The sequence below is a fragment of the Durotheca rogersii genome (assembly GCF_024521655.1).
Source record: "Durotheca rogersii strain YMJ 92031201 chromosome Unknown GGS23scaffold_6, whole genome shotgun sequence".
In the NCBI taxonomy this organism is placed as follows: domain Eukaryota; kingdom Fungi; phylum Ascomycota; class Sordariomycetes; order Xylariales; family Xylariaceae; genus Durotheca; species Durotheca rogersii.
The window spans coordinates 700747-727353 of NW_026251237.1; the positions used below are offsets into that span (position 1 = coordinate 700747).

At 56.7% G+C, this 26607-nt stretch overlaps 4 protein-coding genes across 4 annotated transcripts; 3 read left to right on the forward strand and 1 right to left on the reverse strand.

Moving 5' to 3' along the window:
• Positions 1-326: 326 nt before the first annotated feature.
• On the forward strand, positions 327-2594 carry GGS23DRAFT_595337 (pH-response regulator protein palH/rim-21; the record flags this gene model as incomplete). The annotated part of the gene is made up of 1 exon (XM_051518296.1): positions 327-2594. One exon carries the CDS (start codon positions 327-329, stop codon positions 2592-2594), a length of 2268 nt encoding a protein of 755 aa, XP_051373328.1.
• Positions 2595-4486: 1892 nt separating this feature from the next.
• Positions 4487-6287, forward strand: GGS23DRAFT_456495 (longevity assurance proteins LAG1/LAC1). Its single transcript, XM_051514062.1, has 2 exons — positions 4487-5553; positions 5613-6287. The coding sequence occupies exons 1-2, from the start codon at positions 4603-4605 to the stop codon at positions 6096-6098; spliced, it is 1437 nt and encodes a 478-aa protein (XP_051373329.1). The 5' UTR covers positions 4487-4602; the 3' UTR covers positions 6099-6287.
• A 4865-nt stretch (positions 6288-11152) lies between these two features.
• GGS23DRAFT_595339 (uncharacterized protein) lies at positions 11153-14248 on the reverse strand (the record flags this gene model as incomplete). The annotated part of the gene is made up of 3 exons (XM_051518297.1): positions 11153-11534; positions 11598-13771; positions 13865-14248. 3 exons carry the CDS (start codon positions 14246-14248, stop codon positions 11153-11155), a joined length of 2940 nt encoding a protein of 979 aa, XP_051373330.1.
• A 9404-nt stretch (positions 14249-23652) lies between these two features.
• GGS23DRAFT_456734 (uncharacterized protein) lies at positions 23653-24816 on the forward strand. The gene is made up of 3 exons (XM_051514063.1): positions 23653-24052; positions 24190-24548; positions 24678-24816. The coding sequence occupies exons 1-2, from the start codon at positions 23746-23748 to the stop codon at positions 24531-24533; spliced, it is 651 nt and encodes a 216-aa protein (XP_051373331.1). The 5' UTR covers positions 23653-23745; the 3' UTR covers positions 24534-24548; positions 24678-24816.
• The last annotated feature ends 1791 nt before the right edge of the window (positions 24817-26607 follow it).

A 26607-nucleotide genomic window follows, 5' to 3' on the forward strand; every position in this document is an offset into this window, starting at 1 on the left:
ATATACACACATATGTATAGTATATACAAAAAACACTAACGAATCGGGTCCACGACGACAACGACGATAACGATTGCGCGCGAGACCGAGCCGTCGGCTTCCCTTGTGCCCTGAATATTACCGCACCCACGCCGTGCTTCGTTGACCGACGCGCGTAGTCGTCGGCGATACCTCCACCACTTAACACCGTCTGTCGCGTCCCTCCCGATAGCCCTTCGCAGGCTATTCCCTCTTCCATGGCGAGTGTCTCGCGGTAGCGCTCTGCACTCGCCCGAACCTCGTCGCTCTCCGTGGCTGGTCAATCTCGGTGTCGGTTGGAGATCATGATGGACTCGACCCGTCTCCGTCAGCCGAGACTGGCTACCACTACGACCGTCCCCGTCGATGCTTCTTGCACGCCCTTCGTCCTCCCCGCAAACGGTATACTGCAAATCCCGGGAGCCGACCCGACCACGCTACTCGCCGGCGCCGTGTATTCCCCCCTCTGTACCGATACTATTCAACCCCAACCCGCCATCATCGCGAATGGAGGCTTCGACTTGGACCAGACCGCGTCACCTTCCGATCCCGAATTCTCAGACCTCCGTGATCCCTTCCACGCCTCCATCTTCCCGCAGTGTTACGCCTTGGCTGCCACTACCGTCCTCGCTTACCTCCTGCTCATCATGCTCGTCATCGCCCCTCGATCCTTTCTCGACGGCGGCGTCGTTGTTCTCGGCCGCCGCGGCTTCACGAATGGCCCGACGAACGGGATCAGCATCGGCGGCCGTCCGTGGCTGCAGAAAGTGGCGGCTCTCACCGTCGCTATCTCATTAACGATTGCCACAGCCGATACTTTCCGCGTCGCCGAGGAGCAGTACGCATGGGGAATCCAGAACGCGCAGCAGCTCCAGGAGCGAGTCCTAGGCGGGACACAACTAAAGGTCATCCAACTCATTTCCGATACCTTTCTCTGGCTAGCCCAAGCCCAGACCCTGATACGGCTATTCCCCCGGCAGCGTGAGAAAGTGATCATCAAATGGACTGCCTTCTCGCTTATCTCCCTGGACGTCATCTTCGGCGCCCTCAATAGCTTCCACTACACCGGTCCCGGCAACACGAGACCACGTAGTTTCACCGATGCCGTGCCGGCGCTCAGCTATCTCTTCCAATTGTCCCTAGGGTTGCTGTACGCTGCCTGGGTGCTCTATTACTCGCTCATGAAGAAGCGATATGCTTTCTATCACCCCCTAATGAAGAACATCTGCCTGATGGCCATACTCTCCATAATATCCATCCTCGTGCCTGTCGTCTTCTTCGTCCTCGACATCGCGGAGCCTGATTTTATCGGCTGGGGTGACTACGTCAGGTGGGTCGGTGCCGCCGCAGCAAGTGTTGTCGTGTGGGAATGGGTGGAACGTATCGAAGCCTTGGAACGCGAGGAGAAGAAGGATGGCGTCCTTGGCAGGGAAGTCTTTGACGGCGACGAAATGATGGAGGTGTCACCCTCAGATCCTTCGTGGCCGCGCCGGCGAAGGAACAAGAGGAAAAGCAGCGATGGCGACGACGGCGGAGAAAGTGGCGAGGGTCCCCCGCCTGGCGGCCGGAGTAACATGTGGCCTGCCATGTCGTCTATTGCCAGCCGGTATCGATCGAAACCCGAGAATGGTCCGGAGAGGAGGCGGCATGCGTCGTCGGTAGGTGGATCGGCAGCGCGGTTTTTACAGCCTCCGCTGTGGCCTTCTCGGCCGCCTCCGGCAGTTACACCTGTAAGCAGGACGGAGACTGCGAGTGCTGATAGTACCGTTTACGCGATTCGGTACCAACCCCTTACGGAGAGTCCTTCGAGGACCACGGATGATAGACAGGGACCACCGCTGTCTAGGAGCAACAGTACTGACTCGTCATCGAGCCCCATATCGGAGGCCAACGGACAGTCTGCGGGCTCGCCTCCATCGCGGCAGCCTTCGTCGGCGCAAATGGATGAGAGGATGGGCGGCGAGGAGAGGAACCAGGGCCGGTGGCACCACTTCAACCTGTTCCACCGGAGTACAAGGGAGCCGCCGGCCGAGGTCCTTCCGCATACGGTTCCGAAGCAGCCCGAGCCGCAGCTAAATACCGATAGCCTAGGTAGATGGGACCTAAGGGGGCGGATAGAAATCTTCGCCGCTACGCAGGCGGAGAGAATTCTGGAAAAGGTCAAGCCGACGCTTGACACGGATAGCTTGCCGGTTACCGTCATACCCGCCCCCCCGCGTCGCGGCGCAGCCCTCACCCAGCTCTTGGAAGAAGAGGAGTCCCAGTCCCAACCCCCGGATCAGCACGCGGCAGCCTCTGTGCCCCCCCGGCGCGCGGCGAGGAATCCCGGGAGCACGGCCAGACCAGTCCCACCGTTCCCAAACGGCACCAGAGGCAATACCACATCGCCAAATCCGCCTAGGGCGGCCCTGTCACCGGCGGAAAGAAACGACACGTTTGTTCTTAGGTCATCTAGCACGCGAGACAGCTCATCGCCGGGTACCAGGAGCGGCGATCAACGGGAGAGAACGGGCGGCGAGACGCGGCCGGCGGATGACATTATGCGGGACGAGCCTCCGAACTCGCCGCCAGCTTGAAAAAAAATATTGTCTCCCCTCTTGCCTCCTCCCCTCTCCTCCTCCCCTGCCTCTCTGTCTCTGCCTCTTTGATATTTTGGGTCACGTAATACGACGCTAGCGCGGCGTTATCGGATTGCTTTATTTGGGGAGCGGGTGCCCTCGACCGCATGGTAGGGCATGACACGGCGCACGGGTTTCCAAAAGGCTGTATTAAAAAGTATTGGTTGGGAGTTTCGATTAACCTATCCGGCACAGGTGACCGGGGAATACATGATGCATCAGCATCTTGCGTGCCGAGGGAACACATACGCAGGGCAGGCTTACCCGGTGCCCGGCCGCAGACACGAAGACTACTGTACATATACGACCGTATTCGGCGTCACGACCGGGCCGCGGGCGATTGAGAGCATTCACGGCGCCTTTGGGATCGAGCAGGCAGACAGAAGACACCATGTAGAAGGTGCCTCTACCGCTTAGTATAGGTATGGGTTCCGCACGGGATCGTTCCCCACTGGACCAGAGAGGACGGTTTTAGGGTCCACGGACACTTGCGCGACGAGCGATTCGCGACACTCTGAGCTGAGGGGTCCGGGCTGGATGTAGCACGGGCCGCTGATACGGTATGAGACGGAGTCCGGGACTATGATGTGGTTATCGGTAGCGAGATGACTTTTTTTTTTTTTTAATGATACCCATTTCCAACCTTGCCTGATCTTGTCTCGTCCAGCCGAGGCTAGAGGGATGTTTGAAGAACTATGTAGGCATCGCTTTGGTAAGTTGCCGGGCGCTCTACGCGTGCTACGTGGACCGCATCTTACGCATGTACGTATAGGGTCAACCGCATCACATGTCTGAGCGGTGAGCGAGGTAATAAACAGCCGCTGCCTGCGGTATTATGAGATGAGAAAATGGCTGCCCACCTTTAGCGAAGTTCGTTATAGGAGCCCGGGGTGGTGATTGGGCGAGACGGCAGCGTAATATCGAGCATTACTCTCGGCGATCAGCGCATGGCCCACCTGAATTTCCTGCCAGAGAAAAGAAAAAAAAATAATAGAGGAGAGGCGAATGGGGTTCAGCGCGGTACGCAGGGTGCATACTCATACTCATACATCTGATAACGAGCACGGAGGAGGGACGTACACATACTACCTTCGGTAGATGCAAGTCAGAAGTTGGACAAGTAAATGACGCCTTATCCATCCAGGGTTTGAGGAGAAAGAGAGAGAAGGGGGTTTCGTCGGCCGGCTGTGGCCAATGACAAAATCGAAGACAATTGCAGTGGGCATCATAGGTGAGGTAATTGGGTACGTATATATGAGACATGTGTTGGAGCCACCTCGGTACCTACCTATAATGTAATATTCATGTAGTAGAATAACACTCACGTAATGGATGGCGATGGTTACCAATACCGGATATCTGAATCACGTCGGAGCCAAGGAGAGCGAAGGCAACTTTTACAGGTACCTTGGAGGTAGGCAATTTAGGTCAGAAAACTGTACGTATTATCCTCATTACTATAGACGTTACACGTAGATACCCTACTACATGCATGTATGTACAGATACGTAGGTAGATATGTCGATATATAGATAAATGCACACCCCTCCTACATGCATACGTGCATATCCTGGTTTTCTGCGGGCTGACAAGCCGCCAATCGACGTGTCGGCCTTATCCCCATCTCGCTCTACCACCACCACAAATTGCAACCACTCCTCCTTTTCTTCTCCTCTCAACTTGCCTTCTCTCCTCCCGGGTCCATTTGATCTCCAGGTCGCTTTCACTCCTTAAGCATCCTCGGGGATAAACCTTCGGAGGGTCGACTCACGCAACTTTGAACCAGAGCTTTTACTTGGTCGTTTGGACATCCCCAGCGTTCCGCCGATCGCATCCTCATTGAAACCCGCCTCGCTAATCTCATCCCGCTTCTTCTTTCCTATCCACCATCCTCACCTCACCTCTCCCTCTCCCTCCCTCCCTCCCTCTCTTTCTCTAGCTCCGACATCGATCGAGTCTCGCGAAAATGGAGGAATCCGAGCCTTTCCCCATCTTCAATACCTCGGCCGACCAATTGCACTCGGCAGCCGACCATGGTGCGCGTCGACGAAGGAAGTCGAGCGGACTGGGTGGCGAGATCAGAGCCGGAGACACGGGGGCGCCTAGTCTGCACTCGAGTCTCGCGACCCTGCAGAGCTCTTCCAACTCCTCCTCCTCCGCTTCTCTCAACGGTGCTCAGAAGCCCTTCGAGAATAAGGATGTCTCGAAAAGGGGCTCGAAACGTCGCAAAGCGCGCTCCTTCTTACGCCGCTGCAAGCACTTTGCCGTCAAGCACACCTGGGTCCTGCCTCTCATCGTCTTGACCCTCTTCCTGTCCGTGTTCGCCATCAACCCGACCGAGTCGAACCCCGTCTACCACTTCATCTTCCTCTCCTATAAGCTTCCCCGCGAGCCCGGCGCAGACCCGAGCGCGCCCGTCCAGTACGGCAAGGGCCCCTGGGATTTCGCCCTCGTGTCTTTCTACACCGTCGTCCTGTCTTTCACGCGCGAGTTCATCATGCAAGAGCTCCTCCGACCCCTCGCCAGGTATGCCGGCTTGAAGTCGCGCGGAAAGCAATCCCGCTTCATGGAGCAGATGTACACCGCCATCTATTTCGGCGTCTTGGGGCCCTCGGGCATGTACGTGATGAGCCGAACCCCGGTCTGGTATTTCAACACGTACGGCATGTACGAGAACTTCCCGCACAAGACGCACGAGGCTGTCTTCAAGTTCTACTATCTCTTCCAGGCCGCGTATTGGGCGCAGCAGGCCATCGTGCTACTGCTCGGCATGGAGAAGCCGCGCAAGGATTTCAAGGAGCTTGTCGGCCATCATATCGTCAGTCTGGCCCTCATCGCGCTCAGCTACCGTTTTCACTTCACATACCTGGGTCTGGCCGTGTATATCACCCACGACATCAGCGACTTCTTCCTCGCGGTAAGTAGCAGCTATATCTCTCGTAGGTCACGGCTAGTTGCTAATGGCGCCCTGGGTAGACCTCCAAGACCCTCAACTACATCGATCACCCTCTCGTGGGCCCCTATTTCTTCTTCTTCATGTGCTCCTGGATCTACCTGCGCCACTATCTTAACCTTCGCATCCTGTACTCTCTATTCAACGAGTTCAAGACGGTCGGCCCCTACGAGCTCAACTGGGAGACCCAGCAGTATAAGTGCGACATGGCATTCTACATCACCCTCACGCTCCTCTCGTCCCTGCAGGCCCTGAACCTGTTCTGGCTGTTCTTCATCATTCGGATCGCCTACCGATTCGTTGTCTACAGTGCCGCAGAGGACGACCGCTCCGAGGCGGAGGATTCGGAAGCCGAGGAGCTGGAGAACGAGAAACTGGAGGGCAAGAATGCCGAGTCAGTGCCGTTGCTTAACGGAAATGCCAGCGCCAATGGTGCTGCGAACGGCACCGCGAAGGCCCGTCCCAATGGTGTGGCATCGTCACCATCGAAAAAGTCGTCTTCCCGATAGATGTTTTTTTATCGTTTAGCACACGCTCTCGACATTCGCTTGTAAAATTTTCAAGACATCGCCAGAGGGGAGGCTAGCATGTACGATACGATAGAGGCGGGGGGAGCCAGCATATATGGGCGGGCGCAGCCAGGGCTGCCGACACTCAAGGACGGCCTTCCCGGCATCCTGCCAGGGTCGTCGGTTTTTGGCAGCCGCCATCCAATCGGCATTCAGATCATCATATAGGGCGAGGTGTTTGGGGGAAGGGGATTGCGGATTAGCATACCAAGCCAGTCTCTTACCGACCAGAGACAATTGGTAATGTACGGTGGTTTCCCGGTTTGCTTGGGTATGGGTTCGAGGGGGGGAAGGGGACAGGAGAAAGCACGAGACTGATGATGACGAGATGCCTCCCGTATTTGGATTACGTTGCCCGGTGTCTCAGCCCACCACGGCGCTTTCGCACAAAGCGCGCACGTGTGTGTCTCAGCCAAGCCGTCTGCAGATGGCGGTTAGGTTGGGGGGCGGGCGGGGTTGTCTGTATAAAGTGTGCGGCGGGCCCGGGTGAGCAGCAGCGTGGTGAGAAGAGCGGTTTGCCTTGGTCTATAGTTCGCTTCCGATTCCTCCGTATGATAGTTAACGCCGTTATATAATCGATAATGAAGAGACACCGAAACAGAAAAGGAAGAGAGAGTACAGTCTGCTTGAAGCAGTGATGACCGACGGCTGTGGATGGTGGAGGGAGCAGGGCGTATAAGATACCCGCTGTAGTGGGATATAGAGGGTCGCCAAACTAGGTGAGGCGCGGCCCATAAATACTTCTTCACTCCCCCTTTTCTCTTCTCCTCCCCCCTTCTCTCTCTGTGTATATATATAATATATAGGTATCTATCTATTTTTATATACAGCCTCGACAAACGATGACGCGTGCGACAGGGATGCTTTACGCAGGGTCGTTCGTATTCCAGCACGCCGTCTTTCTTCGCATCTCGGCAGCGCCGGGGCTGGCCGCCAGTATCCGGCGGGGGGGGGGGCGGCCTCGATCCGGTCGATCCTCCAGTTACCTGCCGCCTTCTGGGCTACGGTGATCGCCAGGGCTTGTCGACGACGGGGCGAGGCACGCAAGCAAGGTGCGGAATGCGACGGGCGTACGGAAGCAGACTACGTCTCGGCGTACGCGCCGGTCAGCCCCAACGCTCGTATCGCTCCCCGTCCCTTGCTTCCGGTGGAGTGTGCTGGGCATACCTACCTACCTACCTACCTTGCCTCCTGTCTTACGTGTACGCCCTTACGCGTATACCTAACCCCCAAACGGGGAAGGGCTGACATTGCTCGCCTCCACCCGCCGCCGGACCCGTAAGCAGACGAGAGGACCGCGTGAGTAGACAGGCAGACCGATGCGACGAGGCACGTGCCAAGCTACCTACCCGGCCCCTGAGGCACGAGGAAAGGAAGGGAGAAAGACGACTGAGCGGTCAGCCGCCTTGCCGCGCGTCAGCCTCATCTCCGCCCATCCACCCTACCCCTCATCTAGCCCGAGAGAGGGAAGAGAGGGGTGTTCGCGGAGGCGATCTCGTGCCCCCCCGCCGGCGCTCGTATTTGGCGGGCGCGTTGCGCCGGCTCGGTCTGGGGCAGGCCCTGCCCGCCTGACCTTGCTCGCGGCCGACGATAAGCATAACCCCCCCCCCCCTCCCCCGCCTGCTTGCGGCAGTGCTGGCCTGGCCTGGCCCCCCTACCTGGCTTGCGCGCAGCAGAGCCTAGCCTCGTCTGCCCCCCCCTACCCTCCTCGATCGCGTTACCTACCGTGCAGGGAGGGGAGGGGAAGGGGGGGCAGCTCTGGTTACGGGTTTCCGCGGCTGTGAGAGGTATCGAGGCGGCGCGTCGCCTATACGCCCGGCGACACGGCAGCGATGTAGGTATTTTGCGTAGCGCAGCGTGCGGAGTAGGCCGGAGGTATACAGGTACCTGCGTAGAGGCGGACGGGTAGGTACCCGGGTACCTCCAGATCTGCGGCGGCGGCGGCGCTTAGCTGAGGTAAGCGCCGTGGGTGTGGGGCCCGTTTCTGTCGGCGCAGCGGTAACTTGACACAGCGCCCGTCGTAGCGGGTACTTGCTGGGCTACCTCCCTTCTGCCCGCGGGTACTTGCGATATACCTACCTACCTTCGTTTCAACAGCCCAACATATAGTAGTGCTTCCCCCTTCCCCCCTTTTTGGGGGGCCCTCCTTTTCCCCGCCTTTCCTCCCCCTCTTTCCCCCCCTTTTTTCCCCCTTTTTGCGAAGGAAAACAAAAACGGAAATACGGACGGAAGAGGAAACGAAAAGAAAAAGGACCCGACAAGCTGTTCAGGGTATATTTTCCTTTTTCGGCGGACGGCCCCTGGAACTTCCCTCTCCCTCTCCTCCGTCCCGTCCCATCTCGTTCCCGGTAGGGTATAGTAGATGCGTATTTTTTTTCTCTCTCCTTTTTATTATTATTTACGCCTCGTCCCCTTTCCCCGCCCTGGCCACCGTATCACTCGTGGGTTAGGTTAAGTGTGCCCGAGGTCGAGGCCATTCTCCCAGGCCCCGGAGTAGGCAAAGAAAAAAAAAGGTACCTTGCATGACGGGCCCCGATCCCGCCCTGTCTTCATGGGACGTGCATAACCTACCCTACGCACACCTCTACGCCCTCTCATGTACTATACTGCGCAGGTCGCGCCGCCGTATTACGACGAGGACCCCGTCCGCATATTCATGTGGTTGTGAGCGCAGGCAGAGGATAGATGGTAGATGGCAGTGGCAGGCGATAAGAGGCACAGCACACATTAACGTGCCATGCCGTACCTGCGTCACCCCAGCCTCTCTCCCTCTCTCACCCTATATAGCCCTATACCTACACGAACGCCTGCGGACCCCGTCTACGCCTCACTCCAGCCTGTACTCACAGCGCGTGCACCCTACCCTACGAACAACCATAAGGCAAGTAAGTACCTATAGATAGGCGCGCTGTGCGGCACAACTCCGAGCCGAACGCAGACCGCAACCCGCGCTCCCGGTAGCCCTCGCGCGTTGCCCAACCCGTAACCTCCCGCGCGCCCGCCCGCCGCAGCAACCGGCTCGGCCCATCGTACCGTACCGACCCGAGACGAAAGGGAAAACAAAAAAAAAGAGAGAAAAAAAAAACACAAAGACAAACCCCCCTGGTCCCCTCCGCGGAGCAGGACCTCTCCTCCGGCGGGACCCGAGAGGCGCGAAGAAGCAGAGAGACGAGGGATCCACCGCCCCCCCCCCCCCCCCCCCCCCCGACCCACCTGGCCTAGGTCGGTTAGCCAGGTAAGGTAGGTGGGCACGTGTGCACCACGTATGCCGATGTCTGCCTTGTCGGGCATCGATAGGGGGGGGGGGGGGGGGACAGGAGAAGAGAGAATGAGATGACAGAGAGAGACGAGAGAGAGAGAGAACGAGAGGAGAGAGGAGGAGGAGAGAGGAGGAGGAGAGAGGAGGAGGAGAGAGGAGGAGGAGAGAGGAGGAGGAGAGAGGAGGAGGAGAGAGAGAGAGACGGGCTGGAACGGAACGAAAACACGCAGCACAACACAGACCACCAAGCAACGGCACATTACATAGGCAGAAACTAATAAATAAAAAAGATTTGAAAAAAAAAGGGCGGGTCCCTACCGTATCTATATATGATCTGGTAGAACATGGCAGGGTACGGCACGGTACGGCATGGTACGGCAGCGTACGGAAGTGTATACCTATGTCATGTGCCCGTATCCACACGTGCTTGACTTCTCTGCTGGGTTGCCTCGGGAATATATGACTCGGCATGAGCTTGCATCGGCAAAAACGAAGCAAAAAAAAAAAAGCCCCTCCATGCCTGGACGGAGGTACGTATGTATGCAGACAAGGAGCAGGTAGGCAGACGACAGACATGGGAACTGGGCAGGCTTGTATATATGTGTGGATGTATGTATGTAGGCATATTACGTGCTATGTAGGCGGGTCTCTTTCTCGGCCGCATCTGAACACATATTCCCCTACTAAGCAGGGTCCATCGATAACTACACATAAATCCGGCCACACCCACACATGCCCCCATGCATACCGTGTCCTGTTTGTCGTCACACCCAGTCGCGAAGGGAATGGGGTTTCCGGTATTAGGTACTATGAGTCGGTCCGTTGTCGATTTTGAGACAGAGAGAGAGAGAGAGAGAGAGAGAAGGGGAAGAAGGGTTAAGCCACCCGTAGGGTCTAAAGCCAAATGATTTGCACATGCACACACACACACACACACACACACATGCACACACTACCTCCCTTGCTACCACCAATCTCGTCGTCGTCGTCATCGTTATCACATGCCGCACGCCTTGCTCGCCAGCCAGATGCCGTCCGTCATCATCATCTCATTAAGGTGGGGTCTCGACGCTCACCACCTGGAAAAAAGGGAAAAAGAGTAAGGAAAAAAAAACGATAGCAAAGCCGAGAGACCAAACCGGACCTAGATCTGCTTTTCAACGCAAAGAGAAATCGGCGGGAGAAACCCGACGGAAGGAAAGGAGAGAGGAAGGACGAGACGAGAAAACTAAGAACAAGAAATAGCCAGAGCCTCCCTCTTTCCTGACATCCGGTTCGTTTCCGTTTCCGTCCGTTGCCGTTCCACCCCGCCGCTGCCGGAATTTTTCCCACCTGAATCGAGGCCACGACCGGTAATATGTAAACTGTGTATAAGTAGTGTGTGTCAAGTGTGAGTGCGAGTATGTCGAAAACACAGCGATGGTTGAATTAGTAAGACAGGACAAATAAAGTCTCTTTGGTATCGTTGCGAAATCGTGAGAACCGGAAATGCAAAGCCGCCGGACAGCCTCCGATGTAGAGCTGTCCTTTTCTGTATATGCCACCAAACGCCATCTGTAATGCAAGGCCCCGCCGAGGGGGCAGGGGGGGGGGGGACGAGGAGGAGGGGCCGGGACGTGATGAAGCTCATTAGTAATAAAACTATATATCGAGGGAACGAGAGGGGGAGAGAGGGAAGGGGGGGAGGAGTTGTTGGGCACGGATCGAGCCCAGGCCGGCGGATTGATCATTACGATTAATGGGTCGATCGAGGGCATCCTTCGGCCGAGGTTACGGAGTCAGACTGGGCCGCCCCTCGGTCTTGGGCGGTTACCGACTCATCAGACGAGCTGCTTGAGTCGTCGTGTCGATTATTGTTGCTATTGTTGCGGTGCTCCGCTCGGTTGTGGTGCTCGTCCGACGAGGAGGGAATGTTGGCCTTGCGCAGCAGCTTTTCCGCCTTGCGGGTGGCGTTGCGCGCGTCCTCGGCCGCCTTCTCCGCCTTGGCTTGACGATTCCACATAGACGCATACCGTCCATTAAGCTCGAGGAGCTTCTCGTGCGTGCCTTTCTCGACGATGGTTCCCTGGTGCAACACCAGAATTTGGTCCGCGTGCGTGATTGTGGAGAGACGGTGCCTACGGATGAAGTTAGTTGGTATATCGGACCCCGGTACGTTACGCAAGCGCGCGACGACTTACGCAATAATGAGCAAGGTACGGCCGCGACCGATGGTGGCGAGTCGCGACTGGATCTGTTGCTCGGTATGGCTATCGAGCGCAGAGGTGGCCTCGTCGAGCATGATGATCTTGGGCTTCTTGAGAAGAGTCCGCGCAATGGCCACTCTCTGCTTCTCACCGCCGCTCAGACGCAGACCACGCTCGCCGACCTTGGTATCGTAACCATCCGGGAAGGACATGATTCGGTCATGAATGCTGGCAGCTTGGCACGCCGCGATGATGTCCGCCTCGGTCGCGCTCTGGTTGGCATACTTTAGGTTGTACATGAGAGTGTCGTTGAACAAGACGGTATCCTGAGGCACCACTCCTATGTAGCGTCGGACAGAATCGATTGTGACATCCTTGATATCTTGGCCGTCGATCTTGATGTTACCCTCTTGGCAGTTGAAATAGCGGTACATCAATCGGAACAGCGTCGATTTGCCGCCGCCCGACTCGCCGACCAGAGCTGTCGTCGTCCCGGGCTCACACGTGAAGGTAAGATTCCTTAACGCCGGCTTCCTCTTATCGTAGGCAAATTTGACCTTGGAAAATTCGACACGACCTTCGCACGAGGTGACATTGACCGCGCCGGGGCGGTCGACGACGGTTGGGCGCTGCTTGAAGAGCTCCAAGAGGCGTTCCCCGGAGATCATGGCTTGCTGGACGGTGCGGTAGAATGTCCCGAAGAAGTTGAGCGGCCCCTGTAGCTGGCCGAGGTAAGTCATCAACGTGACGAAATCTCCCACTTTGCGGCTGCCCGTCGTCACTTGGTAAGCGCCGAGCATCATGGCGATCAGCATCCCTATCATGAACACGAGCGACTGGCAGATGTTCATCGTGCTTATGCTCCAGGTAACTTCGGCCTCGGCAACTTGGAAATTGCGTATAGCCTCCCGGTACCGATTGAATTCGAACGTCTCCGCGTTGAAGTACTTGACTGTCTCGTACGATATGATCGAGTCGTTCTTGACTGCCTCTTCTTCCCTGTCAGCATTAGACATCGCCCGCCTCTGATCTGCGGTCTTGGACGCCATGCGAATCGTGAGGAACAAGTAGTAGAACGTGATCGTACAGACGATGACGGCGTAAACAGCATCGAATCTGACGTAGAAGTAACTTATAGCTACAAACAAGTCAATGAGCATCGGGAAGACCTGAAAGGTAACTTGCTCGAGGAATTGGTTGACAGCCGAACCCTTGTTCAGCGCGGACAGGACCTCCCCGGTTCTCTTGCCTAGGTGGAAATCGAGACTCAGAGAATGCACGTGCTCAAACGCCGACGTTGTGAGGGCCCGATAGGTGTGCTGAGATACGGGTATCCAGAGAAGAGACCTAACCGATCCCAAAAGCCCGGAGGGCCCTTGCAATAACTTGTAAAGAATCAAGAGGCTGAGTTCGAGCCAGGGCATGGTGTGCGGCTCGCCCTTCGGAAGGTCGTCGCCAGAGAGATGGTTTGTCACGACGCCGATCTGATACGGGACCATGATATTGACCCATCGCTGGAGCACCAATAGGAAGAAGCAGATGACGACGATGATCTGTAGCCTCAGCTGCTTGTTCGGCCACATGTACGGAAAAAACACCGAGTACCCGCGGAGGTACTCGAGCCAGGTAGTGTGTGGCAGCTTCTCGGGCCGGTAGAACCCGGCATCCTCGTCAACCACAGGGTGGCTCGAATCAGCAGCACCATGGCCGTTCGCCGCGGCGGCGCCATTGACGCCCGGGCGGAGGGAGTGCCCGTTTGCATGGTAACCATTCGATTCGCCGTTAAGCAGGGGTGTGGCCTCGTCGGGTTCATATTCATAGTCATGTCCCTGCTCGTACTTCTCCGGCGCCACCTGCCTCTTCAGACACATAATGGCGAAATACACTACGATCATACCGGCCAGGATAACGATTCTCGCCAGAGACAAGCTGAGATCGATCACGTCCCATCTGCTCAACCCGTCGACGACGACATATTTGTTGCGGTTCAGATTTGCCATGACCTTGTGGGGTCGGGATAGGACGACCGCATCGCAGACAAATATGATGATATCCCCACAGAGCGCCAGGCTCCAGGTGAGGATATGGACCAGGCCCGGGCTGCTCTTCCAGTCGAACAGGGTCAGCGTCAGGTAGACGTACAGCGACGCCGAGCCGAGGACAAAGACCTAAATTGACGTCAACAGGAGAAGCCATCGGTGAACCGCACGTCCACGCAAAGAAAGCGGGAGAGGCGTCAGGAGCGAGGCGGGTTTGCTTACAGTCTTCGGCTCGCCACACCACCAGCCATCCCCGCCATCAGCGCTGCGGTGAATGAGCGCACGGGTAGCAATCGCGGCGCCAGCAGCGACGAAGGTCGAAGTCGCGACGATCATGCTATACTGGAAGAACCTCCTAGAGTGGGGGTTGAATTCTTCAGCTTCGGACGCATCATCGTCCGATCTTCGCAGCTTGGTGACGGGTAGCGGCTTCCCCCCAGGGCCTGTCACGGTGGGCACGACTACATCTTCCTTGCGCATGGCGGTGTAGACGGAGTGGGTGGCGCCGACGAGGATGAAGACCAGGAGGAGGAGATCCGGGTAGAGGTACTGAGTGATGGATCGAACCCTCTCCGCTGGGGAGTCGGGAGGGATGCCTTCTGCCATCTTGAACTGCGGGAGGCGGGAGTCAGCGTGACTTGGCCTCCGTGGATAGACGGACAGATATAGAGCTGTGCAAGTCGGGCGAGGGAGGGAGAGCATTGCACCGCATGCTGCAAGGCGCGTTTGACGTACATATTACTGGCGGTAGTGCTCGTACTGGGTCATTGCCGCAGATGCACGAGATCACGACCTCCCAATTGCCTCGACAAGCAGAGCTCTGATGTGCCTGCTCGCAGCAATGGAGTGGAAATGGGCGACGGTGATGATTTTCCGAGAATCAACAAGAAACGAAGGTGCAAGTTGTCTGACGATCAGGTCGAGTTAGTGAAATACCGAGTCCCATGTTCTGGTGGGGCGGGTCACCAGACGGTGTTAGTGGCAAAAGCCACGCCTCTTGGGCGGACCTGACTCGAGACTAGCGTACCTGGGTCGACAAGCAGACAAGAGGGAGAAGAAGGGCTCTGTTTGGATGTGTCTGGCGAACCTCGGGCGGCCGATGAGGCACTGCTCGGTCTAGCCAAGATCTGCGCCAGGGGTGACAGATGCAGAAGCTGGCGGCGGGGACCCCTTGATGTCAGTCTCCCCTCGGGGTTGGGGCCAGGTGAGCAGATGATGGATGGGATCCAAAGCTCCCAATCCGGCGGCCGAAGCGGATACGATCAGGCTTGTAAGTAACTCTTACTTTGGGGATGCTTTCGACTCTGATTAGGCAACCATAGGGAACGAGCGAGGGACGACAACAGAGAAGGAGAAGGATAAGAAGAGACGACGTCGACGGAGGCCGGCGAAGTAGTCCAAGGGTCAGAGAGGATTGCCAGTTGCAGCGCTGTTCCACACACAACTCGAAAAATTTCGACGAAGGAGCAAGTTGGCAGACAAGGGATCGAGTACGTTATGTAGGTATGTGGGCGGACAAGGTGGTAATGGATCTAGAGGGGTGGGATGTGCTCGACTTGATTTCTTCCTAAATTTCACACCAGGTAACCCGAACCCAGGCAAAAGAGATCCTTGCTTGCCAGGTTGGCTGATAGGGATTGTTGCGGTAGAAAGGACTAGTAGGGGGGGAAAGTGCTAGGGCTGCTTGAAAGAAGACGGCTCTCTGGCCCGTCAAAGCGAGAAAGACGTAGGCGACCCGGGGGTTGGGAAGGGCAATGAAGAAGAAGACGAACCAGCAGAAGACATACGAGGATATGATTATGTTGATATATTGCAGCTTAAATATGCAGGCAGGTATGTATGTACCCAGGTGTTTATGTACGCAGGCATATATGAGGCGTAGATGTAGACATGGGCCGTCGTATTGTATAGGTAGGCGGGCAGGCGAGTGGAAAGAGACGGCAGTACGGGTGCTTTTGAGAGAGGCCCGAGGGTGATGAGATAGTCGGGCTGCTAGACCCAGGCTTCGAAGGGCACGCTGACAGGAAAACAAGGCGAGAGAGGGAGAGAGGTGAGGACGAACAGCGATGAGCTGTCGGTAGTCGCGGTGGGAGCGGCGAAAGTCAATGTCACGGGAGGACGGGAGGACGGGTAGCGGAGGATTCCCAGTATGCTGTAATGTGATGATGTATGTATGTATGGTGTGTATGGTACATATGTATGTCTGTACGTATGTATGTACGAACGGATGGATGGATGGGAGGGGACGGGATGATGGATGGATGGGATGGGATGAAGGTTGTATCTAGGTCGGTAAGAGGTGGTGGTAGCGGCGGTAGTGGTAGCAGTAGTAGTAGTAGCAGCAGCAGCAGCAGCAGCAGCAGCAACAGTTGGTAGATAGGTAGGATGGATGTATTGTGGCATGCGAGCATTGGGATGCGGGTGATTCAGATGTACCTTGCAAGTCCTCTCCAGGTTCCTCCAGCATCGTTCTGGGTACCAAGTACCCTCCTGATACCCGAGCGCGGTGGATGCTCTAAGTAGCCTCTAGGGGCTGCCAGGGCCAAGCTAGGGCAGACCAGGGCAATTCAGTCGGGGCACAACTGAAAGCGAATGTGTGCACATATACAAGCGTGTGTGCATGCATGCATGCGAGACAGAGAAAGAGAGAAGAGGGGAGAGGGAGACGGAGGGAAAGAAAAAGATATCGGCCGTCTGTGTACGTGTACGCGTACGTATGTGAGTGTGTGTATATGTGTGTGCTTGTGCGTGATGGTTGCGAGGTAGGTAGGTATCTGTGTGCGTGCGTGTGTGTGTGTGTCTGTGTGCGTGCGGTGCGTGCTGTATATCGTCTAAGTATATGTGAGTGACTAGGTACTTGTGTAAGCGCGTCTGCATGTGGTATGGATGACAAGACGTAGACGGAAAGCCACCTGTACTTGTCGGCAGTCCTAGAGGTATATCCTAACTGTTAGAGGGATCGTCAAACCCGGTCCGCAGGGACAAGTAGATAAATTAGGTGCAGCCTGTCAAGCCCAAAATCTCCTCCTCTCGCTTGTGATCCCAATGCCGAATAGAAGGATGTGGTTTGTCCTGAGAGGCTTACACTCAGCAGCCAAACGGCTCATAGCCTTCTCACCGCCTTGCATCTAGCTCTAACTCCTGGGTGACGTTCGCGGTTGTGATTGCAGCGCACCTGCATGCATGAGAGGTCTTGGAATTATATTCGGCTGACAGGGGTAGTGGGAGTGGGAATCAAAGTTACTGGTTTTCCTCTGGGGTCTAGACAGCTCTGGTCTAGTCTAATAATCAAAATGGAATAATAATAAACCAAGCTGTCCTCGATATGTATGGGACCTGTTGTGGGCTGGTTGCTGGTAGGTATCGCCACCCCCCCTCCTCACACACACCACATCTATACGCGCTCCCTCCCACAAACAGGTGTGGTGGGGTGGCTATGTCTTGGTGCTCGTGTAGTCCCGGCTTTTCTAATACGGAACCGGACCTTGCCTGCTAGAGCCTGCTTGCTAGAGCTAGAGCTGTGAGCGTAGGCGTAGCTGTAGCTGTAGTAGCTGTTGCATACGGGAACTGTGATGGAGACAGTTGGTGGAGGGAATAACAGGGCAGCGGGCGAGGTGGAGTTGTAGAGGCAAGGCGTGTAGGTAGGTATGCGCGCCAGTGCGGCCGTTATATGTATGCTGTATGCATCCGACGTCTAGGCTGTCCGGTTACTGGCCGGCTAGACGAGAAGTGAGCAGGCAAGCAGTCATCGCCGTGGCCATCTCGGAGTCCGCGTCGGTTGGTGATAGGCACATGCGTGGAGGGGGGGGGGGGAACTCGGGGAAGAGGGACAAGGGCATTATAAAAATACCTTGGTTGTACCACCGCCGTACTTTGGCGCTCCGCGCCGGCAGGCATCTCAGGTAGACAACCAAGAGGCTGTTGACGTTTCAGATATCTCGCGTGTGGTAGACGATAATAGCCTTTTTGGACTGCTGTAACCCTATTTATTGCGAGCCGAGAATGTCACTCACGGGCTACGATGGATGCCAGAGAGATTGAGACGATCCCTACTACATAGGTAGATTCGCAACACGTCGCTAGGCTATAGGAGAGCCCGAGAGCTTTCTATAATATCCGTTACCTGTTACTGCCACGCCGAGTTTCTCGTTCGAGTTCCCGGTGTAACCGACAGCTCTGTTCCCAGCCGCCGTCCGTCGCGGCATTCTGGAGGCCTTTTTGTGTATCGTGTTGCTGCACCGTGGGGTTGCACCTCTTTGTGCGACGTCCCCTCCGTCGGTATGTCTGACAAGGCAATACCTATAGGGCAAGTATAGCAGCGGTATCTGTTTCGATGCTCGTCGAGCCCGACACTTCCACGATCCATCCGCCGGGGGCATGGGGTGCATACCTAGGTACGATGCTGGGTACCCTTGGGTAACCCCCCCCCCCCCCCCCGTGTCCCATTCCGCGGAACATCACGAGGATGTTAGCTTAGGGAGACAGGAGCTGATCAGCTAGATCATCTGATGCTCGGCGACCAGTAAAGCTTAACGGGATGGATGCGGGACAGTTGTCCGGTTCAATGCAGATACAGGCACAGCCGTTATACAATTACAGGTACGTAAAAGCACTTGCCAGATGCAGGACCCTGGCCCGGGTCAAGAGCCCAGGGGAGCCGACATTCCAGGCTCCAAGAACCCCGATAGGCCCCTCGGGCCTGGGTCTATGTATACCCAATGTAGGAATAGACAGCTTGGTGTAGGTACCTTACCCGTAGTCTTCCATCCGCCTTTTGTTCGGAAAGAGACCAGCTACCCTACGGACCCCCCTCTATAGAACGAGAGAATGAGATAGATGGGGAGAGAAACAGAAGGACAGAAGTCCTCCTGAGAGTCCCCACAGGGACCATAGGAGGCGGGGAGTCGAGAGGGAGATACGGGAGAGTGAGCGTGGCGGGGGTTGGGGAGGGCGTGGTGGAGGAGACACCGGCTTGCCGTCTCGTCTGCCATCCTTTCGCGCGTGTCTTCTCCGAGATCCCGTCTCTCCTCAGAGAAATACTTGACCGGTTTCCCCCCCCTCCCATTTGGGGAATACCAACCAAACTGACCGGCTACCTAATCTGGAACAGAGAGAGGGACGAAAGGGCAATAGAAGGCGAAAGAGAAAGAAAAAAAAAACAAAAAACCAGACAGACCTTACTGCCTGCGTAGCGTCCGGGGCAGCATATTGCCGTGTTGTGTCTTCACCCCGACCGCTTTTCTCCTAGCTTCGGGACCATTTAATTCATCCCAAGCCCTGCTCCTCCATCCCACCCCCTCCTCGTCACATTTCGCGAGCCCAGACACGCTCGCCGACTTCAACCGGACGGATGGGGGGACGCCCATCCCACCAAGGAAGCTTCTGCAACTCAGCTTCCCTGCAGGTCGCTTGCTGTCCCGAAAGCTGTTAACGCCGGGTCGCATATCCTTGGCACGCCTCTCGTTATTGGGAGTGGCCCTGACCGACTTGCTGGATAAGGAGCGATAAGATCCCAACCTGGCGACCGGTCTGGGTGTGGAGTCGGCCCCCATGCAGTCACATTCGAGAGAATCGACAACCCAGGCCCTGTCGACCAGAATCCCATGTTGGTTATGTCCGCCAGCTTTCCCTTTACGGAGCTCGGCTCCGTGTCCGTTGTCATAAAAAGTGTGGTATCCGTCCGCCGAGCTGGTTCAGGGCAGTTCGACGTCCTGGGTTTGGATTCCTACCTTTTTCGCAGATTCCGCACTTCTCCTCTCGGCCATGCATTCCGACTTCACAACGTGTCATACAGCAAGCCGCCGGCAAATCGCAGCGGCGCATCTGCAGACCTAGGATGGCAATGGTAACCCCTCTCCCCACCCCGGCGCCCGTGCCGTGCCGTCGTGGTAAATTGGCGAGTATAATAGGTGCCCCTCACCGTTGAGCGCTATACTCCTCCGCGGAAAGTGTTGGGTACAGATGCAGTCCGAGTTGGTACGCTGACTTGCAACTTCGGGGCCCGGTTACAGCGTCCGTGTGATAGCTCACACAGAGGTAGCCCTCACTACTGGGTGTCGCCATCCACACCGAGCATATACATACACGGGACTGTTGGCGGTTTCTGCCGCATCGCACAAGTTGGACGGGCGTGCCATGACTTGCAGTCGAAGGAGGTCAGGCCCGGTTCGTTTCATCGGCCATCTCGGCTAGACTGCTCGATCAGTCTTTCACAGCGCACCTATGTTTCGCAGCTGGAACGTAGATTCGCCCAGTCTTGGCGCCTCTACCAGACACCCCCTGCATGTTCAGGCGAGCGGACAAAGAACAGCGACCTTCATGTCTTACAAGGCTGAGACTGCCTGGGACAACTTGGAATGATTCTAAAGAGCAAACGGCGCGATGGACTTCTGCCAAGTCCTTGCGGGGAAAAGACGACCCCGACCCTTCGATGAGGGTGACAGTGATGGTCGGGTTAGACCCCGTGAAGTCAGTAAGCCAGCCAAACCGGAGTCATTTTCCCAGATTCATGCGGTGCCACCGTCCACGTCACGACCCATGATGTTGCCCAGAATCTCGCGCAGACGCGCCTCCCCAACCCCGAAGGCGGCCTGGATTTCAGTGTGGGCAGTGATGATGACGTCTGGAGACACTCGTCGCGAAGATGTACTGCAGCAGATTTCTGCGAGCACCACATTTTACAGGGTCCAGTTCTAGGCGATGCTACACCCTCCCAATAGGGAGAGATGGAAGGAGGAGGCTCTAAATAGCCCTCCCACGAGGATAGCCAGCCCTTGTCCCTCGAATCCTCAGTTTGTGCTCCTAAGAATAACAACCAGTAGCCAGCAGACGCAAGACATCAAGAAACCTGCAGGTCATGCCAACCCTGGGAGCAGCGTCTTCCTTTCTGCTGTGAAGAAGCCGCAGGTAGGTATCTCCAGGCTCGGGGCCCGCAGATGCCAGCGCCTCGTGCTTCACCGCACTTCCGTCGCTTTCCTTGACAGGGCCAACGCCCCGAGGTAGTGGAATCAATTGTTCTCGACGGGGCCGATGCCCACCACGTGTTTTCGGGATACAGGCACACAAGGTCCTGCTTTCATCCATTATCTCAACACTGTCAGATTTTAGAGCTGAGCCCGACTTGCGAGAGTGGAGAAGGAGGAGTCCTTGCTGCGACGTCCATCTGCCGAATTGCGGCCCGATCTCGTCGGCGATCTAGACCTGCGGGCGACGACAGAGAAAAAGAAAAGACGTGGCAAAGGCTAGGTCAACAAGCCGTAGACCTGAGGAGGCTTTCGCATCCTCGGGCTTGATCATGCATGGGCTAACTAACTGCATGGTCGCCCCTCGCCCCTCGTTCCCCCGGGAGTGTGCGCTGTCGTTGGGGACAGCGGTCGAGCGAGCCGCCTCTGCCCTGCACTATTATGCAATGGACTCGCCGAGAGATCGGACGGGACACAAGTAGGTACCTAAGGAAGTAGAAACGAGGTAGCTTGCCTACCTCAACCCCCCCCCAACAGCGGCCAATGGCCAGCTTGCAGCCAAGCTGTGCTTACCAGGCGAGGCGTTTACGGCACATATGATATTAGATTCTCACGCTGATCGATGGAGCTGTTTTGTGGAATCCCCAGATCTCATCCATTCCATACCTAGGTACCTGGCTGACATCAGTTAATCTACCTCCAGGATTTGCCTGCAGGTGTGTACGCACCCCCTCGGGACCTCCACGGGATGCCGCCGCCCGCTCACTATATCTACGCCCCCTACGCCCCCTACTCACATACCGAGTAGATCTGTGGGCACATGGTAACTATCTATGACTCAACCCTGCGCGTGTCCAAAACGGGCTGAGTATAACCTGCCCAGGCGGTCTGGCTGGTGCCAGCCCTACCTGCCTTACCCGGAGCCGACATCACACATTTCATACATCACCTACCCGACGGCCTTACCTAGGGCGGGCTCGCGAGGCGCCTCCTCTCGTAGATGCTTCAGGTACTTTAGGTAGGGTCGGGCGGGTACCTAGCTCCATGTATTGCCGTATATACTCCGACTTGGCTGTGTGATCCGCCGGGTACGAGGCTATCCTGTGTGTGGTTGTCACCGGCATTTACGCGTGGCTTGCTGGGTTTGGGTTCCTCCCCGCTAGAGGCGTCTCGCCGACCTAGACGAGGGTGTCGGTCTCTCCTATTTGCCGACCGCCCCTATAAGCCTAGAATATACCTACATGTCTTAGGTGCCTCTACTCGGGCCTCGGGTTCTGCGGTGGACATGCTTTAGGGACTAAAGAAGGCAGCTGGCCTACCTAACTCCCACCTCTAGGAAGCTGGTTGCACGTACGCACAGCATGCTGGCTACGTGCCTAGGTGGCTGCCAGCGAGAGGCGGCACCTAGGTGGTAGGGCGTAGGAGGGGAGCGAGGGGCGGTATGAATAGAGGCCGGGCGGGACCAGCGTAGGCAGATGCCGTAGAGTTGCCCTCTCGTGAGTCGCAGGAGGGGTTGCCTGAGGCAGCGAGGGCCTCGGGCGCGTGGTGGAACGGAGATGTGAACGCGCATAACTCGGCCGACGCCTCAACATCCAGGGGTGCACAAGCTCGTCGCTGGGAAGGTGAGTTGCGAGGCAGCCAGCCATCTCGGCTTCTTCCAGGCAAAGTTGCCTCTCCCTTACCTCAGGTGCCGGGCCTATCTATTCCTGTCTCCGTCTGCCCTCGGCCACGAACCCCCTTCCGTCGTGTGCTTTGCCTGCGCCAATCCAAGACCCCTCCACGCCGGCAGAATACGTGGTGTGCACAGCCGTATGCGTGTATGAGGCACACGTACACACCCACCTGCCCGTGCAGGATGCTTCTATGGATCTCCGTCCGGGCTCGTTCTGGGCTCGTTACGCGCAGAGGGCGCATCGACGCTCCCGCCATCTTTGTTCTTGCCGTGCGATCTGATCTTCTCCATGGTCTATGCTACCCCGGGCACGCAGATACGGTCAAGCACCCTGCATCACCGAGGGGCTGACGATGGAGGGGTACCGCATCATCGCCTCTCCGCCTCCCTCGCCTCCCTCGCCTCCCCCTCCTCCCCTCTCTCCGTCCCGATACGGACGCACATTGGCGAAGGCGTGAGGTCGGTAGACGTAGCTGAAGCGGTTGCCTGTAACAGCTCCCTGACGACAAGGCCTTCTCTGCTTCCTCATTGAGCTTGCTGCAGATGCAGGCCGCCCTACCTGGTCTGGCTCTCGATTTCCGACAACCTGGTAGCCTCCTATGCGGCCATGTCTGCTGCGTCTGATCATATTCGCCTCTGCTACACTCCGGTGTGGCTGATACCTCCCCCCCCCGTCCCCCGATCCCCCCCTCCCCTTCCCCCCTCACAAGTTTAGTTTCCTGCAACTCGGAACCAGCCGGCGCCACAGTACACACCGACACTCTGCATATTGCAACCCCCGGATCTTGGCTATGACCCTGGGCCGTGCGTTTTGCATCTGGCCCAGGCCACTCAGGAGCCAGCACGATAGGAGTACGGCGCGGGGGTAGCTGCCAGCCTAAGATCGGGTAATATTGTCGTGGGGGGCACACGGCTGGTGTGTGAGGCCGAGTCCATCCTCCCGTACAAAAGAGCTTGTGATGCCCTTTGGAAGGAGCTGACATGGTACCCCCTATCCGATGGTGCTGACTGCTGCTGGTAGGGTCTGGCTCGAGACGCCGTCTCTGCATAGAACCAGTCGCAACTCTTCGGCCACCCAATCGCGACCTCATCGACACATTCGGGGGCGGCTGCGCGTGATAGATCGGGGTTTTTTTCTTCGTACCACCTGGGACTGGGTATAACTTCCCAGTCATCTCAGGCATGCGGACATAAGACTATTGGATGTGCGCTTTGGTCATCTGCCGCAGGATCAGGTACCCCGTGAGCGTCATCCTATCGGACAGCTACTCGGGAATGCGACGAACCATCTCGAATTCCTATACATCTATAACGCCGACGCGAGTAGGGGCTAACTCGAGCCCACGCAGCTACCCGAAGCCCGTTTGTACTCGAGATCACAAGGACGGAATACGATAATGTCGAAGATCACCGGTTGGCACGTGAACCGACTACACTTCTGGGTCTAGCCCGGTCCCCGGCCTCGTTGGATGAGAAAGGCACGGCTCCGCGTTGGCGCACACGAGGGATGCTCTGTACGCCGTTCACGGTTGCGCTCGTATATTAGGTCGTCCCACGGCGCGCTCCTGGGATATGCGGTGCGGGGAGGGTGCTGTTCTAAGCGCCGCTGGCGGGCACTCCAATCCGTGGGTAGCCTTTTGCAGACGGACGTCGGTCAGCCTGGTCGGATGTCGGGATCTATGGGGATACTTCCGGGGCGGATTCCCCAAAAGAAAAATCGTGTATGCAGGGAGAAGGGTGAGGCGAAAAGCGCCTGCCAGCCTGTCAGTGATAAGGGTAGGTAAGCGGGCAGCGGCTAGGATGATGATGAATGAGATGGTAGCAATAATAACACACGTAGGTCGAGTTCCCCCCCCCCCCCCTCCCCTCTCCCTCCCCCTCCCCCTTGACCTACGTGTGTCTCAGATACCTAGTGAGGGTCATGGAATCTCCTTACGCCCACGGCGGCAGTGGGAGAACGGGATACACTAAGAAATTAGTGCCGGCCGCGGCAGGAAACGGGGATGCGAGCAGCCTATTCCATCTCCACGGCCAATCGCCTTCGACCTACCCTAGGGGGCCATGCTACCGTAACCGCCGCCATCAGAAGTCCCGTCCAGACCGACTTTTTTCTTTTCTGAGCTTCGGGGTTGCCATGTGCTCGTCGCCGATGCCCGCACTACGAAAAACGTCGTCATCGCGACCGGGGTCGTTATACCTGGCCGCGTACGCGGATCTGCCAGATCATATATCATATTTCTTAGAGGGGAGAGCCTAATGCTGCAAAGCATCGGTGAGTTGAATCGGCCAGGGAAATACTCCTCTCGCGCAACCGCGTCAAGGAACATCAGGGATGTATAGTCCTAGCGAATGGCGAACCGATCGCGGCTGATCCGGCTAACATTGATTCGCTGTCTCCCAGGCCGAGTCGAATGCAAGGATCTTTACGCCGCAGCGCATGACGGGCTCGAGAAGTTATAGTCGGTGAAGCGAGGACTGCTCATTCCCCGACGCCGAATCGAGGGCCAGGTCCGAAAAAGAAAAGGAGGAAAGCCTGGTCTGACGTGCCTCGAGGACTGAGTTGGCCATCAATAATAGCGGCCTAATTATTGGGAATCACCCACCAGACCCGTCGTATGTGTCGGCTGCATTCCCAGTCTGGGGACGCCCAATGATGTGCTGGTGCTTTAGGGCAGGCTCTAGGGGATATCTCCTCACCATCGCTGGCAGCCGGAAGAGTTGGGCCTACATACACGGACTAGACAGGCTGGCCTGTTCCCCCTACCGTTCCCATGATAGAAAACCTCGCCGGCACCAATGCCCGAGCCACGACGACTCTCGTTAACCGCCAATTGGAGGACCGCGGCGGGCCTCTCTGACCATCGCTTCATCTGAGCTTTCGCCGTCGGAAGCTCGGGCGAATAATTCTCGATACGGTCTCCCTCGAGCGCCAACCGTCCACAAACGCGCGCCGAGGAAACATCGGGCCCCCCCCTCCCTCTCTCTCCTCTTTTGTTGTCTCGTTTGAAAACAAGGTGTTTGACTTATCGATTAATTAAGACGTTTTCACCCCCTTCCCCCCCTTTTAAATCGGAACTTGACTCAGATGTTGTCGCCACAGATATATGCGCGCACCTGAGCTTCGCTCTATCATGTAGGCATATCAAGAAGCATATGTGCAATTTTTTGATACTTGGTAGGTCATGCGGACTGTAATTGAGTTGAGGAGCTAGGCCGGTGCGACCGAGGGGGATAGGATCCAGCAGCAGCCGATGGAGCCGACTGGATATTGCGAAGCCATTTCTTAGTAGTTGTACATTTCAATAGATATACGCGCCGGTCACGCTCTCCGTTGGTTACGTGCATATATACGGCAATTTGAAGCTGAGAAGAAGAGGGGGGGCGGATAGGGGAAGCTATACCTACCTACCTAGGTATACAAGCATCTTGGTTCACCGGCCTGCCCAACGCATCTACATCTACTACCACCAACGTAATAAAGCCTAGGTGTCAAATACCTGATCGACGTCTCTGGTGATGACGTATATGTAGCTACGTTGCAGTTCAAGCGATGGTATAGACCTTCGCGTACATGCGTAGGAGCATCCACGGTATCTCCCTCGATCCCACCCTACATCCTAGGGACAAACGCCCATGGAACTCCGTGTGTAACGTAGCCGATCCTGTCGCCGTTCCGTAGACGACTGTCGATAGTCATATAGGATTGTAGGGATAAACGAGGTACTCCTGCCGCCTTGGAGCCGGGCCGTGATGCGCTGCGCAGGAAATATGATAGGTAACCTCCACCTTGCCGAGTCCTACGTGCGTGCGTGCATAGATACACGTAGAAGAGGCGTGTACGGAGACACGCGCGTGCATGCACACACACACACACACGCCTACGTAGCTGCATGCATGGAGGGCTCTTCTATAATGCCAACCTATCTGGGTGGGCGGGCAGGCAACTCCTCGCGCCCTGGAGGTGGACTTTTGCCGCGCTCGCAGGCGGGCCCGGCCGCGACGATTCGCTCAGGGGGGCTGTGGGAATCCCGGGCGGTCGTCTTCTCCTGAGACGTTGGGCAAGAGGCGCCGCGGAAGGCCTGATACCGTGAGTTCTGACACGGCGCGTCGTGCCACCGCTACCCAATATATGCCTATGGGGTAGCCCGTCCCTGCCGTCGACCCTGTTGGGCGAAACCCTCCATCTGCCAGGTAGGTAGGTAGGTAAGACGACGAAGCCGGCGGGAACGGCGGGTCGGCTGTGCGAGGAAATGCGCAGGACGGAAAGGCCTAACTAATGAGCTGTATTAATCGATATGTAGAAAAAGGGACGGCACCTAAAATGCGATCGT

Coding starts and splice junctions, on each gene's coding strand:
- GGS23DRAFT_456495 (XM_051514062.1), top strand. CDS start 4,603: ATGGAGGAATCCGAGCCTTTCCCCATCTTCAATACCTCGGCCGACCAA. Junction 5,554..5,612: donor TCAGCGACTTCTTCCTCGCG/GTAAGTAGCAGC, acceptor CGCCCTGGGTAG/ACCTCCAAGACCCTCAACTA.
- GGS23DRAFT_456734 (XM_051514063.1), top strand. CDS start 23,746: ATGAGAAAGGCACGGCTCCGCGTTGGCGCACACGAGGGATGCTCTGTA. Junction 24,053..24,189: donor CCAGCCTGTCAGTGATAAGG/GTAGGTAAGCGG, acceptor TCAGATACCTAG/TGAGGGTCATGGAATCTCCT.